The sequence below is a fragment of the Bolinopsis microptera genome, chromosome 4 (assembly GCF_026151205.1).
Source record: "Bolinopsis microptera isolate Bmic1 chromosome 4, MBARI_Bmic_1.0, whole genome shotgun sequence".
NCBI lineage: Eukaryota > Metazoa > Ctenophora > Tentaculata > Lobata > Bolinopsidae > Bolinopsis > Bolinopsis microptera.
In genome coordinates this window covers 4,911,236-4,931,861 of record NC_087075.1, presented here as the reverse complement: position 1 = coordinate 4,931,861, position 20,626 = coordinate 4,911,236, and the positions used below count along the sequence as shown (strand labels likewise).

Here is a 20,626-nt window from a genome sequence, read left to right as displayed (position 1 = left end):
CGCCTCTGCGGGGATTGAACCCGCAACCTCGTGATTGAGCAGCATATCACGAGTAAGGCAGGTCGACTAACAAACTGCACCACTGCGCCACTAACATACTTTTTATATAATTACTAGAAAGCCCATGGTCACAGGGAAGAAGCTAGTAGTATTCTTTGGTAGTCAGTTTTTATAGCGTCAAAAAAATATCCGTCACAACCGAAGATACAGCCGATGAAAATTTAGCTTGCATTGAACACAACATAATTACTACTAAGTCGATCAAAATGTGGCTTGCAATTCTTTGCAAGTGCACGTGCGCGTTTAACACTGGAATTCCCAACACCAGTGCATTAGGACATACTGTTTGGATGTTTCAGGATTTGTTGGATTTCCCACATCTCCTCTACTGTCTTAGCAGCAACAAAAGTCCTGGTATCCTGCCACATTGTGTATTTCTGCAAGTATTGAAACACGGAACAGTGGCGGATTTAGGGATCCTCCTTTTTGAGATGGTGTCATTTACAGTAGCTTCATGGTATGACCATTATGAAAAATTTGCAGTGGCCACAACCGTACGGTATGACTTTTGAAGTCTATAACAAGAATTGCGGCCGTTTTTTTCGTTGCATGTTTTGATTGTTATTAATAAATACCAACATTTAAATTTGTTTTCCTAAAATTTGTTTTCCTAAAAACATTGCAGGCATTTGCGTTGTGTAATGCAAAATAGTTATTGCAAGTTGCATGCCATACAGCTCACGTATTTATGTTTAATAAATATTTAATGATTCGCATTTTATTTCGCTGTTCATGCTTCAATTAATTTAAACATTTTAAAAAACATTTGTGTATGCGTTTGTTATCATAGTTTAATTAAATTGGCTGGAATTTTTTATATAAATCAAAAATAAAAATAAAATTGCGCGCCTCAATTTTTATAATTTATCTCATAAACCATTCTCGAGGGTTAAATTAGTTTAAAAAGTATATTTCAAATTATTTTTTCAATAATTGATTTAATTTTACATTTTAACATTTAAGTACTTTTGCTATAAATTTTTAAAATGCCGAAATTTGTATTGTGCCGCGCATGTTCATAAAATTTTCTGTGCTAAAATATGTTTTAAAATCGAGCGCTAATTAAATATGTATTTTGATTCGATCTTGTGACTTGAATGGTGTTCTGTTTTGTCATTTTCTTATTTCCTCCAAAAAAGCATCATCTGACTTGACTGAACGGATTACTTTATTTAGTTATTTTATGAAAAGGAAATCTGACTATGTAGCTGCAGGACTGATCAGTGATCATACTACCAAAAAGATCTAGGATACACAAACACTCGCTTCAAATTGTGACACATTTTTCTCTGTCGATTTATAGCAGGATCTTTTCATTTCTATTATTCCTTCAGTATAATTTAAATAAAATTCTACTACGGGTGTTATGATTGAAGTTGCAGAAGCCTCTGGCCACCTCTCGTTAAAATATAGTATGAGGCAAATATCTTTCACGACTAGATATGTGTAATATATCACAATGGAAGCTGAGTCCTTCCTCTAGTCTTCACAAGCTCCGTAGGTATGGGACCGCTCTGCACTTTGTTTGTAGATCGTGTCTCTGAGATGATAGCTGACCATTAAAAAGAAGCCAAGAGCCAAGTCAAAAATCATATCAGAACACGATTCAGATTTGATCTGTTAAGAAGTACACTCATTGCACTGAGGGGAATCAGAGGAAGATCAACAGCCCAGCATCTTGAACTGCAAGACGTTTCCTTCAACCTCATCCCCCAGAAGACGAGCTTTGAGGTCTCCTAGATTTTGCTGTACTATTTTATATTGTATACAATTTTTCGGACGAAATGATCCCAGGGGAGACTCCCAACCCACTGCTCCAGCGGGTAGTTGATGCACCGTTCACAAGCAAGAGCCACTTTGGTCTACTTGCTGTGAGGTGTCTCAGCTACATGGGTTGGGGTCCCAACTTTTTTTCCTTTTTTTCTTCTTTTTTTTCAATGGAAGCTAAGATGACTTATGAATCAACCCAGCAGTGTGCCTTGTCGCACACGTTAAAAAGGGTAGTTAAACATACCATACTTTATATAATTTCATCATCAAAATTTACAAATAAAACTCTGAAATGGTAGCAACATGTTTGAATATCTCTAAAAAGGTAAAGGAACCAATTATAAAACACTATAAGGAAGGTAAAGGACAGGTTTGTTTCGGTTACAAGCACCATCATCATCAGCGGGGCACTCCACCACATTGAGACTCTTGCTGATACACAAGCTGACCTGCCAGAGAAGCTGTCTGTATATTCCCTTGTTATCTTTAGCAAACCTGGAGTTGTTAGAACTAGATTAATTATCCCTATTATCAACCATTCTCATGTAATTTGCCCTAATTTATATTAATACCAGATATATTTCATACGATTTAATAGCTTTGTGAAGGACCAAGACTAGGAAAAATATTGATTTAAAGCATACCTGCACCAGTACCCAACCTTGCTTACACCAAAAGCAGTCTTGAGTGCTCTATCGAAATCAGACACACGGTATGCTTTAGCAGTTGAGGGGACTATTCCACCATTTCTTAGGGCACGATCCATATCATACTTCTGGTGAAGGTTGAGGGCTCCTTTAAAGTAGTCCGCTGGGGGTTGTTTTATTGGGTTAATAGTTGGGCAAATAACCTTGAGTCTCAAGGTTTAATTCTAATTGATGCATTTTCCTGAGTTACCCTGCAATGTCTAAAGATGTTGTAATTATTGTACAAAGAATAAAACTTTGCAAAACCCACCAGCAGTTCTGAACTTGTCAGTACAACAAGTTCCGTGCTTGCAGTATTCGTGCCTCCAGAAACCGTAGTTTTGACTTGAGTAGGAGGTGGGCCACTCACGGTTCATCTCTCTTTCAAGGTGAGAGATTTCTGAGGATCGGAGCCTGTACAGGTGTAGAGTGAGGAGATTATTGAACTTAATAGAAATTTGATTGGATTGTCATTTCATCGTACAATTATTCGAGCAGGAAAAAATGCTTGGAAAATACTTACACACAGTGGTTCTGGCAGTCTTCTGGCCAATCATATTCATTGTATGATGGCCACAGTCCGTGTACTGTCCATTCACTGACATATGAAGGCATGTTCCTACAAGACTTCTTGGCTTTGTAGCACATGTTTGGGGTCCATTGTCTCACCAGATTGAAGTAATTGTAAGATTCACCAACAGCCTGGGGCGCATTGTAAAATCAGTGTAATGTTTGGATTCTTGATAGTTGATTACATGTTACGTATACCGCCAATTTGATATTATATTATGTAATAATATAAATAACTGCTAAGTAAAACCCACCAAAAGTCCAAAAAGGACAAGAAGAGAGAGCTTTCCTATCATAGATGAAACGAAAAATATACGACGCAAGTAAAATGTGGCGAAAGAACAGGCTTAAATACCCACTCTAATTAGTGGAGTATGAGGGTGGAAATCGCTATTTATTGAAACTAAGAGCACAGGTGCTGTGAAGAGTGAAATTAGCACTGTTATAACTTCGTTATTGACCATGTCTATTTATTTTTATCTTTAGAGGTGCTGCAGGGTCTTAAAACCTAGTTTATTCACATGGGGCTGGTGCCATAGGACAGAAGATCAAGAGGGTTGTAAATAAAGGAAACAGTGTTAAATTAATAAGAATATAATATAGGTGGAAAAGAGTGGAAATATACATGAGCCTTGAATTTAAAGTAAGTTGCGACTGGTAACAGGTGGGATGGAGGTGAGAGTGAGGCTACTTTAAAGATAAACAATGGCTGTCAGTTTAGAACCCTCAGTTAAGGGAACCAGATGGTGGCAGGGACATTGTGATGAAGCTATTTGACAAATCTCTCAGAATCACAGGCAGCTGGAATCACGAACAGTCAACGCTGGTCCTGGATCTATCATTCTTTTGACAAAGAGAAGTTTAGTTATTAAGTGTTAACTCATTTTACGGCAAATTGTTCAATATTTACTGGTTAGCAGCTGCATTTTCCTCCCTATTCCAGTGGACATGATCTTTTAAGCTCTGTACTAGGAGTCAGGACCCTCAGTATAATAAGAGCCTGGAATTGAGGTCACACAAAGTTAAAAGACCGTGAAAATGTGTACTTATTAAGTCATGCAACTAATAATTTTTCAGTTTTACAGATTTACGACGTATCAGAATTTAGAATTACCTAATGTAATAGTTTATGTTCAGGCTTTGGCAAATAAATTAGTTTAATATAAAAATAAGAAAGATTATGTTTATACCATCTAACTACAATTTCATTCTTTATAAATACTGTTGGTATCCTTTAGATTGCTATCATCTTATAAACATTAAACATACTTTGTAGCCAACTAGGATGCCCATTTTTGGTGGATCTACATTCGAGAGATTACTCAGTAAGTAAAAGTGTTTTTACAACCTTTTAAAATTATTGTTATCAAACAGGATCGTACACACAAAATTGATTAATAAATTAATACCTTAATGTGGTAATCTGTACCGATCCAAATTATACATTTTTGAAATACAAAGTGAGTTGTCAGTGTATTGTTTTATCACTGATAAAGGTATGTTGCAGGTAAAGCAACAGATGAGCAGGTCACGGAGCCAGATTGGATGGGCATGCTGGCTATGTGCGACCTTGTTAGGCAGCAAGAGGTACGTAAACTTACATACCACATTTCACTTGACATTTCACTTTACATTTCGCATTTCACTTTACGTTTCATATTTCACTTTACATTAAGCACCAAATTTCACATTTCACTCCGCATTTCGCTTTACGTTTCATATTTCACTTAACATTTCGCACCACATTTCACTTCACATTTCACTTCACATTTCATATTTCACGTTACATTTCACTTTATGTTACATTTCACAGTCTTCTCACGCAACAACGAGTTCAAAGTGGCCTGGCTCAAGCAACAAAAAGGGGACTGTAAACAAAATTATTCTTTTCAAAATTTTTCTTTCTTTAGTAAATTGTATTAATATTAAATCTAGAAAGTAAAATCTAAGTTAATTAAATAAAAACAAGTCTAAGTATCGTGAAATTTCATTCTTGGTTAATATTATTATCATGGAGTGGGGCGAGAAATGGCGTTATGATGTTAATATTACCTTGACAGTAATTACTCTTGAAGCTTTTAAAGATTTGAAATTTGTATTCCTTGTATTCCTTGAATTCCATTCCACTTCACTTTCATTTCACATCCAAATTTAACTTCACAAATTCCAACTGTCAGCTCAGATCATGGAAACTACATGACTACATGACTCCATTAAGTAATAAGTGAGCTGTATACTACGAAGTATCTCTTATTCTAAAACTGATGTAATCACCATGGAAATAGACTTCATCTTCACTTCTACCATGACCCCCAGATCTCAACAAGCTCGGCCCTATCAGCAATACGCAAGCTCCTGTTTCACAGGAACTCCCAAGTTGTAATGAACTCTCTGCTAGTACTGGAATGCCTGGTTAAGAACTGTGGACAGCCAATGCACGAGCAAGTCACCCAGTATGAGTTTCTAGAGGAACTGAAAGAGCTTGTCAGGGTGAGTGTGTTTATTTTAATAAAGCATTTTGTTCTTGCAATCTTGAATCTGATTTGGTGCAGTGGTGATTTGAGCAGTATGTACCATTGATAGACTACTTTGGAAGATAGATGAAAAATCAGCCCGAGCATAACCTTATGCTCTTATGTACATTGCACAAGACCGCTTTGAAAAATGCTACCTCAAGTTTATCAAGTGATTGGGTCCTTTTCCTTACATTCTAAAGCATTATACATAGGTTATTAAGACGGGATTGGACGCTATTTCCTATTCTTTGAAGCCTGCAATCTTGCAATTGATATATAATCTGTAATCGCATTGAGGCTAGAAAAGTAGAAAGTACCAATAATTCTTTTTCGTCGGTTTATGCTGGGCCTTTCATCAGTTCATGGTATAGTAATATCTCCTACCTCCAAATTCCAAAAGCATTGAAATTGTATTCATTTAATTCTATTATTTCCTAATTATTATTTCTAAACTTAAGCTATCCTCAGGATCTCAAGTCTTGTGTATTCAATAAAGTAATGGCCACTCTTGTAAATTTCTTATAAATTTTCTTTCTCCAAGCATGAAATTACTGTCAAAATTTGAGTAAACACTAATACTAAGTCACTCTTGAATCGTCCGAGATACGCATTCAAAAGCAACAAGATGCACTATTTCAGACCGGTTATGCCACAGTGCGAACTAAAGTGCTGTCCCTGGTGGCTTCCTGGAATGAAGTCTTTAAAGGAGAATACCGTTACAACTCTGTGAAGGAGGCGTTTGATGCGCTGAAGGTAGAAGGTTTCCAGTTCCCTGAGTTGAACAACTCTGAAGATATCTTTGATGCTGCCAGGGTACGTTGAATTTGAACTTAAAGGATGAGGGGACCTTAGAATTTACTTCCAAATATTCGCGTTTAAGTCCTGTGAAAGTGTGTAGAATCAAAAAATACGCCGGACTGTGAAATCGATAATTCGTGCAATATCACGCCGCGCTCCTATTGGCTGATAGCAATTTTGGGCTGTGACGTCACTTATGTGTTAAGACCAACGTGCGCGCGCACCCTTTGCTCGTGTCAACATTTTGTTCTGTTCTGTTTTAATTACGTCGTGTTACCTTTGGCGTTTGCGAGAGCGGTATCTTTGGTTGCACTGAATTAGTCTAAGTTACGAATAATTCTCTTTAATAATAATAGTTAAATGTAACTCAGAAAGGCTTTCTTGTAGTTGTAGTAGGTATTTCTATTTATAAATAGCAAAGATAAGTAGCATCCGCTAACTAAACCACAAACTGCTATTTTGTTTTGACTTGTTTGAAACCCGATATGGACACAATTAAAAAGAATGTATGATGTAGTAGAAGACATTTTACTAGCTGGCCCTTGGCGCCTCTAGTCCTATCTGAGTAGGCACGTGCGGTTTGACACTGCGCGTGTACCGGCCTTTAGTTGTACACTCATTTATGATTTACCGTTTTCGTTTGCTGTGACTTGAGTGTAAAGCGTAACGAATGTGGATGTGTTCGTCTGCTATGCTTGGTATAATATTGCTTGGTGTAATAGTTGCAAATCTTGCTTACGGTATAAGTAGTGTCACATAGTGAGTTAGAACTTAAAAGCTTGGTGCTTGGTGCTTGTCCAACTGGAATGAAGACATGCATTTCATACCTACCCGATCCATTTTTATTAGGACCGTGTTGTGTTGATATGACATGTTGATATATCAACTGTGGTACGAAACAGGGAGTTGCTAGGTGTTACGTTGGGAGCTATAAATATACATAATTTACATGCCTTTCTGTGTGACTTCAATCTTATTCCAGGTGTATCTCGGCTCATGGTTATCGTGGGGTGATAATTCTTTTTTCAACCGGTCATAAAAAGTCTCCTCTCCATTGGTTATAGGCTCGTTAGTATCGTAAATTGTTAATTTATTCTTAATTAGTAATTTAGTCGGCCCGCACGCTCATTTTACCTGTATTTCTATATGCGCGGATCAGAGCAACTCACATAATTGACGTCACAGGTTCAAATTGTTTTGGCTGGATATCTCGGCGCGCGAATGAAATACAACTTTGCGGATTCCACTAAAGTGGTTTATACGATTAATGTGATAAAAGGATTTGCACGAGAAAAAAACTTTTTCTAAGGTCCCCTCATCCTTTAATTTCTTAAAATGTAAAGGTTAATTTTAAATTTACCGCAAGATTTACTTTGCTTTGAATTTTCTTGTTTCGATTTATCAGAACCGATAAATGTTCTTAGCTATTTTTTGGGCATTTCCCTTTGCATTTTCCCATCTTACAAGATTCCCGTTTACTTATTTAAACCCTGATTAATGTGAGTTCTCTCGATTGAAACTCAATTTTGAGGTAACTCAATAAAAAAGAGGGACCTGCAACCAACTTTCTGAGACTAGAGGGTCGCACTGCAAAATTTAGGATTTTGTGTGTCCTTAAGTGCAAAAAAACGATTCTACGTTGATTTTGAAAGTGTCCTGCATAAGGTTAAAAACTATGCTGTTTAGCATTCAGCAGCATTATAATCATGTATAATAGACCCCAAGTTTTAGAGCTGGTACCTACCTACCGTGCTTATCTCAGTTCTAGTTGGATCATCTTCAGGACTATCTTCAGGAGCACCTAGGGTGAGGAAGGACAGATCAACTATTCACTGTTATAAAAGTTGTGACTGCATGGGTCTCTGGCGATGATTACAACTTTAAGGATCAACTTTAAGCGATCTAATTCAAATTATTACTAATTACTATAGCGTTAGTTTAGAAAGGAGGTTAGGAAGAGAAGGGACTTTTTCTTACCATTTAAACAAAACTCCTTCGTTTCAGCATCGTCCAGACCTATGTAATCCTCATCGTCGTCAGGCATAATCGTGTCAGCCTCTATACCGTCTATTTGTACCTTCACCTGGGTTCATTTATAATTTAGAAAACTTGGCAACTTGGATAGATCATAGATGCGTGCTCAGATCTGCTTAGTTATAAATAAATCGCTTAAAAATGTATGGCGCCATTTGCATTATTTACACATCTTGCTTTACAAAACCTTAGCAAGAAATAGTCCATCACTTCCTCCAGTCCTCAACGACACACATCTATACTCCCCTATGTCAACATAACTCTCAAAAACACACAAAACTTCTTGGTTGTTAACATAGAAATCTGTTTCACATAGCATTTCATCTGTCTCTCCGCTTGTTCCTTTTATTTTAACATACTGAGAATTTCTAGTTCGTGCGTACCGGTGATCTCCAATCGAGTAAGTTATACCGTACTGAACCGCTAAAATAAAGTTGATGAGGAAAAATAACATAATTAAAATTACTTTTATTATTCTGTAATTTGTTTCAAGATGTAGCATCTTTTACTTTAATTGTTTAAAGGACCAGTTAACTGAAAAAAAAGTTATACTCATATTTTGACAGATTGTGACAAATAGCAAACTAAGCAACGAGTCGAAATTCCTAAATCTCTAACTGCTCTCTAACACGTGTAAATAGCGTTTGTATTATTTTGGCGATGACGTCACGAAGTCCCTTGCGCGCGCAGAGGAGCTCGTGAGAATGTATTTTACAGGTAGAAAATGGACATAATACAATGTTTTTCCCCGAATAACTCGAAAAGTAAGTAATTTAGGGTACATGTTGCTTCATAAGTTGTATATAAACATGGCCATTCTGCACAATTTGCACACATTCAAAAACCTTTAGAGCCTTCATAGCCCAATTTACCAGATACCCATAGTTTTGCATGATTTCTGGAACCGAAAATCAGTTTTTCGCCAATAACTGAAAAAGTAAGCACTTTAAGGCATATGTTTGTTCGTAAGTCATATATTAATATGCTAATTGCGGTTCTTTTGCACCCTGTCTAAAGACTCTATCACGATCCTATCGAAAATGGGCTCAGCACCACGCTCAAAATGGTTTTTGGCGAATTTCTCGAAAAGTAAGGATTTTGGGCCATGTGTTGCTCAATAACTCCTATATAAACATGCATATGTGGCTTCGTTTAAGCCTATTTTGAAGTCTCTACGACCTTCAGAAGCAAGGGGTCGGTTACGTTATTGGGTCAATATGGGCGTGGCCCTCCTGGGTTTTCTCCACTGTCAAAAAAATGTCTCCAAACGAAAATCGTTTATTCATACCTTCGGGAAGGTCTGTGCAAAGGGGGTAATGCAACGACCATTAATGTCAGTATTTGAGATTTTTCCGAAACTGACATTGTCATTAATGGTCATTAATGGTCATTAATGGTCATTAATGGTCATTAATGGTCATTAATGGTCATTAATGGTCATTAATGGTCATAAGATATCTCAAATTTTGAAATATCTGGCAGTAGCCTTGACTAATTGAGGGGAGAAATCATGTTTCGTACGGAGATCAGCGGCTTAGGTCAATACAGATGAACGGATCAAAACAGCCAGTCAGAGCGAGCTGTCGAAGTTGGAGTACCCGCCAGTATTTTACTTCAACAAAACAGGAAACTTTCCCATGCAGGACATCTGTCATGAGTTGAAAAAACTGGTTAACTGTCTCCATTACCTCAGTACTAGATTCATCATAATGGCCGATTCTGATTCGATCAAAGACACGAAATTCACCCTAAACTGGGGGATGATTCTTAAACTCGCTACGGAAAGTGAAGAATTCAGAGACTCTGTATCCCTTACAACTCTGCAGCACTCTGATAGACAAAACCCGCAGTGTGCTGCAGAGCTAACGGCTACATGGGATGTTCTAAAACAAGCAGGATTTCTGAGCCTCTCGGCCTATCTTAAGGCCGGGTTTTTGCTCCTGGCAGCGTTTTATGACAAATCGCTGACTGTTTCAGAAAGAGCTGAAAATGCGTGGACTGTTTTCACGTTCTTCACTCTGTGGGGAGAACACTCGAAGAAATTAAATACCAGCGAGAACTTCATAACTAGAGAAAGCTTCAAAGACTTAATAACCGCAGCTAACGGACTTGTCTTGTATTTTGTCGACTTGATTTGTAATCACCCCAAAGCACCAGTAGTACCGTGGTTTTTATCGTCTGATCAAAATGAACAACTCTTCGCTCGAATCAGGGTTGGGCGGCACTCCGGTAGACGCACACAAATCGACTCTACAAGAGTCCCTGAAGCCATGGGTCGTTACAACCGACTATTAGAGGTGGAGAATACGCTTGATGTTGAATGTGGTACAAGTGTTCATAAAACCGCTCATACCCGGGGGAAGACACTCTTTTGTTCTGAGTGGAGCAAACATCCAGAGAAAAAGATTGCTGTTGATTTTGGAGGTTCGGTCAAGATGAGTAACCTTATAATCCAAAGCTTAAAAAGAGGATTTAAGATTGGAGAGGAACTCTTTGTTTCCTCTTCTAGTTATGGAAGTTCGTATCTTTCAGGTGATAATGGAAATGTTATTTCTGAAAGACGGCGGAGTCTCCAATTTCCACTCTCATATGGTAGTGAACAACAATCAGATGATGAATCAGACCATGAGAGTGAAGACAATTTTTCTGATTATGAGGACGAAGAGCTGGTTGATAGCTCCACTAAGGTCGTGACCAAATATTGTAACCAAGGCAAGACCAACTTTGGTGCGAAAAGCCGAAGGAAAAGATTTTTTGGTCTTGCCTTGGATACAAGTATTGGGTTGTATCGCCCAGTCTGTAAAGGTTTAGCAGAACCAGAGCTATGCAACGCTCAAGAGGTGCAAGTTGGTGGAACAATAACTGGTATACTCATAACAGGCAAGGATGAAAAAAGAAGGCGCACGGTTGTGCAGGGCAAAGTGCTTTCTATATCTGTTAAGACATCTAAAGCATCACAAAGAAAAGGAAATGCTCAGTCGGGAGAGAGAAGACCTGCGGTGGCGATCTGTATTGAGCACGATATGTCTTCCCAGTGTTGGGTGAAGACCCAGGATGGTTCAATAATAAATTTAGATTGGGAGAACGTTGTTGTTATGGTATAATTGGGTTAGTTGTAATATGTAGTAATATCAGTGTTTGAGAAAGTTGTAAAATTAACTTTTCATCCCCTTCCAAGACGTAAAGTACCGTCTACTTATTGTTAGTTAACTTTAGGTAGGTTCTAAGTGGTCCTCGTGTCCGTCCTTCTTGTTCCAGGAAGTGCGAAAAAAAACATGACCATTAATGTCAGTATTTGAAATTTTGGCAAAACTGACATTGTCATTAATGGTCATTAATGGTCATTAATGGTCATTAATGGTCATTAATGGTCGTTGCATCACCCCCTGTGCAAAGTTTCGTGAGTATCTGAACATTTGCAGGTTCATTTCCATAAATGACCATAAATGACTGGATTACACAACTTTAGAGTTAACTTTAGAGAAACTCATAGTCATTTATCTCAAATTAAGCTGTTAGTGTCCATGATCAACCTGTGGCGACAATGTTTTACGTGAAATGTAAAAATCAGGAGTAATATAAAAAGTGTATTTTTAGATTAAAGTGCTAGCTCATAGTTTTAGAATTGTATAGATTAACGTTGGTCGTTTAACCATCTAACAATCGATCGTGCCGTATTAATATATGGCCAAAGAATAATAGGATCTTGGAAATTCTATATTTGTTCAGTGGGTCGATTGACTGAACACGTTTGCACTTGGTATTTAAACTTACCAGTAGTTTATTTATGTTATGTACCGATGATAATGCAATTAGGATAACAACTAGGTAAGCCGAAGTATAATTCAAAACTGTAACACACCGCACACCGTACACTCCAATCACTATTACTATTTGGTAGACCGGGTATTTTGGCGGGAATTCTGTTCCCACGGCACTGTTCTGATAGAAGCTACTTCTACTAATGGTCCCAGAGGAACGGCCGTAAAGTAGCCAGACTTCTTGTCTCCTGTACTGGCTGACACATGCAGATTAAAGTTAGAAATTTCGCTATGCTATAAATATAATTGCTCTCGGAATTGAACAAACTAGCTCCTACTTATCTAGATCCTTTTAAATTCGTTAGAGTTTCATGGACTGGGGAAAAATATTCAGTACAGTCTCCCTGCTTGTGTAATTAAGCAATGAAAACAATCCAAAATTATCACATAATATGACATAAGAACTGTAATAGCAGAAACTTTCTAACCGTACATTCACCCGCCTCTGTCCAAGAACCTATATCACTGTTTAAAATCATGACGTGAGCACTGTACATCCAATCAGCTATTCCTTTAGTTAGGATGATAGCCAAAACTATAAGGATTTTGGAGAACTCGGGTAATAGTCATAATTCTAAAATTTGAGTGAGTAACACGTGTTTTAATGACAACGATAAACATTTGCAACGTATTACGCTATGCCAGCGCGCACTGAGGGACTTCGTGACGTCACGAGGCCACAGCTTATTATTGCAATAACACGCGTTACACGTACGCTAGAGAGTTGGTTCTTTCGGCGATACGATTCTTTACCAGTTTGTCACAGCTGATTTAAATCTTAGCCAAATTGGAGACTACAAATTTTTCAGTTAACTGGTCCTTTAATACAGTCAAACCAGATCTGGGACTTACAGCTCCAGATCTGGTTTGCTGATGGAGGAGAATGGGGAAAAGAAAAGAGGGAAATGAAGGGTAGTTGAATGCTTACCTTCTAAGCAGAATTCCATAGTTTCACCATCGTCCAGACCTATGTAATCTTCATCGTGTTGAGGCATAATCGTGTCAGCCTCTATACCGTCTATTTGCACCTTCACCTGGGTTGTTTGAGGAACATTTAACAAACTACCCGTTGTATCACTGAATATGTTTCTAAAAACGTAAAAACCCCCTCCTGACATAACTAGGATTACGATTTGATATTATTTGACTGACAGAAAATGATCAAACTTGGGCAGATGTGGATGTATACTGACCATGAGACCGTAAGCTCACGTTTTTACAAGCTAGCTAATAAAATCATCTAACACTTGGTTGTTTACATTACCTTAGCAAGTAATAGTCCATCACTTCCTCCAGTCCTCAACGACACACATCTATACTCCCCTATGTCAACATAACTCCCAAAAACACACAAAACATCTTGGTTGTTAACATAGAAATCTGTTTCACATAGCATTTCATCTGTCTCTCCGCTTGTTCCTTTTATTTTAACATACTGAGAATTTCTAGTTCGTGCGTACCGGTGATCTCCAATGGAGTAAGTTATTCCGTACTGAACCACTGAAATAAATTTGATAGCATACTGGAAAATACTTCACATGACACCTTTAAAACAGAGGTTTCAGTCAAAAACTACTTCTGGTCTTTGCAGCGAGTCTGAATTCGAAAGGACCACATCTTATTAACACTAAAAGCTTGCAGTTGGAGATTAGATAATCAGTCCTCACGATCTCCTCTAAAATAAAGTAAATGATGAAGTATATCATGCTAATGTGGCCAATGAGTAGAAAAATATACAAGCAAATTACAAATTACAGATTACATGATAATATTAATATTACAAATACAAATTACAAATTACAAATTACATATCACACGTACCTGTATCCGAAGCAGCATGACTCGGTTTAACCGTTATAACGACAGTTATAAAAACGAACACTACAAATTTATACGACATCTTGAAACTTGGGTCACGAAGAATTGATTTCCTCCAAGTAACCTGGCCTTGAAAATATGATACGTTTTCAATTACAGGATATAAATTTGATTACAAAGATATCCCGTATCATACCTTAATGATATTGTGAAGTTGCAAGACATTTATTTATTATTATTACATCAAGATGGCAGGGCCTACTCTCATGCTGTCTATAGATGATGATTAACTCTGAAAAACTGGGGACAACTGGGGAATGATCCCAGAACCTCGACATATCGCGTGCCTTGCTCTGCCTGTTTTTCAGAGTTAATCATCATCTATAGACAGCATGAGAGTAGGCCCTGCCATCATGATGTAATAATAATAAATAAATGTTTCGCAGCTTGGCAATTGATCGGTGTAGTTGGTGTTGTACACACTGCATTGATAATAATATCACGTTGTACGTGTAAATAGTGTGGATATATGCGAATATATAATCTACTAACTGAGTTGCAAAACAGTTGAACTCAACAGAAAATAAACAAACATAAAAGTCGTGAGAAAATGGAATTCGTGCAAATTTTACACCGTATGTGTAATGTGATTTATTGGGTCAGGAATATCGAAAAGAACATTTAACTTCCTGTACGTGATCTAGATTCTGTATTTGATCTAGATCACCAATTAGATCTGATCTATTGGGTCAGGAAATTCGAAGAAAATTTAGGAAAGGAATGTGTCGTCGACCCCTTAGATTACGGGCGTTATTTTTGTGGGTCAACTGCAAAATTTAATGTCACAAACAAATCAAGTCAATTCTCCACCCCCGGTTAATCGGATTTCTAATTGTCCTAATCGCTTAAGGCCAGAGGGGGGGGGGGGGGGGTAAAATTGGTTTTTCCAGTTTTCACATATTTGATCAGAGCTGCTGGAGACGAACAAGAAGAAAAAACCGGACCGAAATCTGACCTTGCGTTTTTAAGATATCGCGTGCCAAATATTGAGGTTTACATGTAATTACATGTAAAACTTAAACTTAAACTGTAAAAAGTTAAAAGTCCCTTAGTTGAGAATACTGGCCACACCCAGAAGCTGAAACTTGGCACAGTTGTTCCTTGGGCTGCCACCCACAATTCTATTGTACAAAATTTTGATATTTGCCTCTGTTCTCGAAATATGAGGTTAACTTTACCCCAAATTCGACACTTTTTGAAAAATTGTCGAATTTGGGGTAAAGTTAACCTCATATTTCGAGAACAGAGGCAAATATCAAAATTTTGTACAATAGAATTGTGGGTGACAGCTCAAGGAACAACTGTGCCAAGTTTCAGCTTCTGGGTGTGGCCAGTATTCTCAACTAAGGGACTTTTAACTTTTTACAGTTTAGGTTTAAGATTTACATGTAATTACATGTAAACCTCAATATTTGGCGCGCAATATCTTAAAAACGCAAGGTCAGATTTCGGTCCGGTTTTTTTCTTCTTGTTTGGCTCCAGCAGCTCTGATCAAATATGTGAAAACTGGAAAAACCAATTTTACCCCCCCCCCCCCTCTGGCCTTAATTACGTTAAAATAGGTTTTTAATTACCACCACAATACCAGGCACCAGAGTGGGAGGATGGTAGAATGTGTCACCTCTGCAGACAGCTCTTTACCATCACCAAGCGCAAACATCACTGCAGGAACTGTGGTCAGATATTCTGCGCCGAGTGTACTGCTGAGCGCTTGCCTCTACCTCACTTTGGCATCGAAAAAGAGGTTACAATGATACATTTTAGATAAAACATTTTGTTAGATTACCTTTAGTCTTCCAAAAAATGTTGTAAGAGTTTAAAGTTGCTATATAATATCCCTCTTTACTAACAGTTTAAAGTTGATATATTATTATATAATGTTCTTGTTTATTTCAGGTGAGAGTCTGCTCAATCTGTGCCAGTAAAGTTGGAAGTAAGAGTAAGGAGGCAGCAGCAGCCGCAGCTCCTGGCGCAGTTCCGGCTACTGCAGCAACCATCGCTGCAGCTGCTGCTTCTGCCGGCAAACCTCCAGTCAATCCTCAGGTAATTTTACTTGACACCTGATGCCCTTCTATGGTCATATTTGTCACCAGATGCCCTAATAAGGTCCATTTTACATTTTTTTCTCATTTTTTTCGTTTTCTTTGTCTCGCTCAGTAGAAACGCAACTTGAACAGGAATATGGCCGTTTTAAAAGTGATCTTAATTGTGTGTTTGATGTCATCATGTACATATTGCATAATGTGTATTGTATAATATATGTGTGACATAAAAATGTGGCTAATGAATATTATTACAGGGCTATTTCAGTACATACAAAAGTTTCTAATATTTTAAATATTTGTTCTCTTTTCCTTTTAAAATAAATCTTAACTCTATTATATTTAGGCGGAGACCGATGAGAAGAGAAAAGAAAGAGTTTGGAACAAAAAAGAAAGGGAGCTTGAATCTAGCTATCGCTTTCTATCACCTTTCTCACAAGAGGCTGGACCATCGTTGAAGAATATAATTTACTTCTCGCAGATACAAACCGCCATGTTGGAATCTACAATTAAGTTATATCTTATTGATGCACATGCCCAAAACAAATTGACTATAATTTCTAATAATCCCTAAAGTTTTATGAGTGGTGGTTAAAGTTTCAATTTCAACCACCACTCATATATATTTTATAAATAAACACATATAACCTACAACTAACAACAACTAACAACAACTAACAACAACAACTAACAACAACTAACAACAACAACAACAACAACACTAACAACAACTAACAACAACTAACAACAACTAACAACAACCAACAACAACTAACAACAACTAACAACAACTAACAACAACCAACAACAACCAACAACAAATAACAACTAACAACAACTAACAACAACTAACCGACCCCAGGCTCGCGCACACTCGCCCCCTGCAATACAGAAGTCTGCCCCTGCGGAGAACCTGTACGCGGAGGTAGAACACATTAAACCTTTCAAAGAGCAGGTAGCACCTCAGTCTTACTATCCTGACCTTTCCAATGCTACTGTGAGTGTGCTTATCTTTCTTTTAGCATTTTTATAGCATTTTTAAAAAAAGCATTTTGATGCTCTCCATTTGATGGGTTTCATAGTTTGATTCTATTGATCTTTCCCTAATAAAGTAATAATGAAATTCCAAAAGTGTTGGTATTTTCTTGAACTGCACGACAAGATTGTCGTGCAAGTTCAAGAAAATACCGACACTTTGGGAATTTCCCGTGTGAAAAGGATATTCTGTTTCCAGACACAATGTTAAGTATAGCAATTATAAATGTAGCTGGAATGTAGCTGGAATGTAGCCAATTTATCAAATGTGTGCCGCAGGTTGTGCCGAATGGTTTGTATCCAGCAGTTACCGCTCAACCGGCCGCTACTGCAGTCTCCCCACCAACACAACAACCTATACAACAAGCTTACCAGGTAATTAATTAATTAAGTAATTTATTAATTGGGTGATTAATTAAATGGGTTAGGTAATTTTATAGTGCATTACAGGGCTGATAGATCAAGGTATCTGTATAACAGCCGCAAAAGGTTGACCTACATATAATTTGGTTACTTATTTGTAACTTATATTTGTAACTTATTTGTTACTTATTTGTTACTTATTTGTTACTTATTTGTTACTTATATTTGTTACTTATATTTGTTACTTATTTGTTACTTATTATTATCGCAGCCCCAGGCGGTGCAGCAGATAGAGGAACCTCAGGGTGATAACACCTACACTCAGCAGATAAAGGACCTTACGGAAATGTTGATGAGGAAACTTAACCAAGCTGCTATGAAAGGTAACTTTTGATTGGTTGGTTTGGGTAAGATGGTGTTAATACTGTATATTGTGAATGGCGAGACTGAGTGGCCATAACTGGTATAGAAGCCAAAGTGCTCTTCTCTCATTCAACTTTACTATCATTCCTTCAATTGAATACACCCTGTTGTCCAATGTCCATCAAACACAACAGATTTCGATTCCAACATCATTACTCAATAGGATGCATACATAGCCAATTCTATATAACACCACCAATTAACCAATTAACTAATCAGCTAATTAATCCCAGGACAACACGTGGGCACTGATCCCCACATCCAGACCCTACTAGCCTCCCTGACTGCTCTACACCCTAAACTAGTACGGATATAGAGGACACGGAACGGAAGATGAAGACACAGAAAATACTGTTAGAGAAGATTGGAACGTGTTCTCAAGCACGGGAGAGTCTTAATAAGATGAGGGAAGAACATTTGGAGAAGGTGGGAAACTTAAAAATTTAACCCTTACAATACGTCATGTAAAAGTTTAAAAATAGAAGGATGTAAAGATTTAAAAATTAGAAAATGTAAACAATGTATTACATGTTAGATTGTAAAAATGTAATAACCGCGAAGGTACGACAACAAGAAGAGGAACAGAGTATACTGATGAGATTACAAATGGAGCAGAAACTGGAGCTGCTCCGACAACAGAAGATGGAGCAACTCAAATACCAGGTCAGTAATCAGTACCGTCATTTTAGCCAACATTTAAATATTTGACCATATTTATTTGTTTGTTTTATCATTACATTGTTAAGTCTGAACTCACACAGACGCCGGTGTTTCTTTGATTAATAATTTTAATGAAAACCTAAATTGTCATTTGACGTTCAAAACTTTAATTGCTTCATTGAGTAATCCACTCTGGACCGGTACGATAAGGTTACAGTATAGAAAACACTTATAGTCGGATCATCTTGCACATTCGGGTGTAAACAATGATGTAATTGGATTCTTAACTAAATTTCATACAAATATTTTGATAAACCCAGAAAATGTATCCCAGTGTTAAGTGGCACACTTAACATCACATGTTTAACAGGAAGAACTGAAGAGAAGACACGAACAAGCAGTGTTTGACAGGGAGACCGCTAAAGTAGCAGCACAACAAGCAGCCCAGGCTCCTCCGCAAGCAACCAGCCCAGCACCTGCCCCACCGGTCGTTATGAGCACTCATGTTAATCCTAGCAATTATGTTAGTTCAATAGTGTTAATTAGCGTTAATGATTAGCGTAATTAAATTAGTTCAATAGTGTGAATTAGCGTTTTATAAAATGATTAGCGTTGAATAATGTTAGTTCAAAAGTGTTCATTTTGCTTTGTTTTTTGTAACTAACAGTATAGTTAAGGTAATAAACAACAAAGTTTAGAACTCAAAAGTAAAAAGTCTGATAAATTAACACATGTTGCACAGGTAGCACCACAACCAGCAGTCGGAGTAACTCAACCTCAACCCTCGTACCAGCACACCACGCGTACCGCCAACTGCCCGCCTGGGGTTTACGCTAATCCTCCTCAGTACATGGGACCCCCTCCTGGCGCTCGACCCATGATGGGGCAACATTATGTTCCTTCTCAGCATCATATGGGACAACCGCCTCAATCTATGGGACAGCCGCCTCAATCGATGGGACAGCCACCTCAATCTATGGGACAACCGCCTCAATCTATGGGACAGCCGCCTCAATCTATGGGACAACCGCCTCAACAAAATATGGTACAACCTCCCCAAAATATGGGACAACCGCCTCAACACACCATGGGACAACCGCCTCAACAATCTATGGGACAACCGCCTCAGAATATGGGACCACCTCCCCAGGGGTACCAGGGATACCCTCCACAGTACGCCCCTCCTCAACAACAGCATATACAACAGGAACCGCAACCTCAACAACAAGACAACGAAGCCCAACAACAGCACCAACAACGCACACCCCCTGTGTCCCAACCACCTCAACAGGTACATTTACAACTTTTAATTTATAATGATAGTTTTTAATGGTTTTGATCCATAATTTTTCAGCATTTTTCCAAGTTGTATTTCAATTAGTTGTTTTAATTTATTATTAATTTATATTAATTAATTTTAATTTCAGGAGTCGGCAGCACCAGCTCCTCCTCCCTCCTACGCACCTCCTCAATCGACCCTGTCAAGTCGCGATGTAATGAGTGCGCTGGACAACGCGCCTGCTGTTCCTACTGAAGCGCTACCACAGCCAGCGCAGCGCACACGCCGCAATGATCCTCCTGTTGCAGACTTGATATCTTTCTAAAACAATGAAAAAGATACTGAAAAAGACGTCTGTGCCATTTAAAATCTCGAGATTGTTATGTTTGAGGAGTTTCTTGAAACATGTTATGATCATTATTGAAACATGTTATGATCATTATTGAAACATGTTGTGATCTGAATTTTCTGTTTGAATGGGGATTAATCTTAATCTGAATTTTTTGTAGAATAGCTGTTTAAAGTAACCGTGACACCGCTTCTTGTTGAATTGAATTTTTGAATATTTTTTCTTTATCTGTAGAATGATTAAATTGATCTTAAAATTCGAGTCCTCTTCAAGCATTTTATTTTAACCACGAGTGTATTTGTTAAAATATCGAAACTATGATGAAATAAATTTTCGTTTTGC

At 37.8% G+C, this 20,626-nt stretch overlaps 2 protein-coding genes across 2 annotated transcripts; one reads left to right on the top strand and one right to left on the bottom strand.

Annotated features, from left to right (window-relative positions):
• Positions 1 to 2,123: 2,123 nt before the first annotated feature.
• LOC134814017 (ribonuclease Oy-like) lies at positions 2,124 to 3,489 on the bottom strand. Its single transcript, XM_063821986.1, has 5 exons — positions 3,341 to 3,489; positions 3,040 to 3,218; positions 2,788 to 2,930; positions 2,475 to 2,640; positions 2,124 to 2,325 (listed from the first exon to the last, which is right to left on the bottom strand). The coding sequence occupies exons 1-5, from the start codon at positions 3,380 to 3,382 to the stop codon at positions 2,169 to 2,171; spliced, it is 687 nt and encodes a 228-aa protein (XP_063678056.1). The 5' UTR covers positions 3,383 to 3,489; the 3' UTR covers positions 2,124 to 2,168.
• Positions 3,490 to 4,351: 862 nt separating this feature from the next.
• On the top strand, positions 4,352 to 20,570 carry LOC134814386 (hepatocyte growth factor-regulated tyrosine kinase substrate-like). The gene is given in 15 exon segments (XM_063822485.1): positions 4,352 to 4,411; positions 4,594 to 4,673; positions 5,403 to 5,576; positions 6,242 to 6,415; positions 15,722 to 15,877; positions 16,030 to 16,176; positions 17,038 to 17,172; positions 17,490 to 17,585; positions 17,845 to 17,956; positions 18,230 to 18,304; positions 18,307 to 18,422; positions 18,558 to 18,659; positions 19,027 to 19,179; positions 19,399 to 19,947; positions 20,084 to 20,570. Coding segments are annotated over 15 exon segments (2,286 nt in total). The 5' UTR covers positions 4,352 to 4,371; the 3' UTR covers positions 20,261 to 20,570.
• The last annotated feature ends 56 nt before the right edge of the window (positions 20,571 to 20,626 follow it).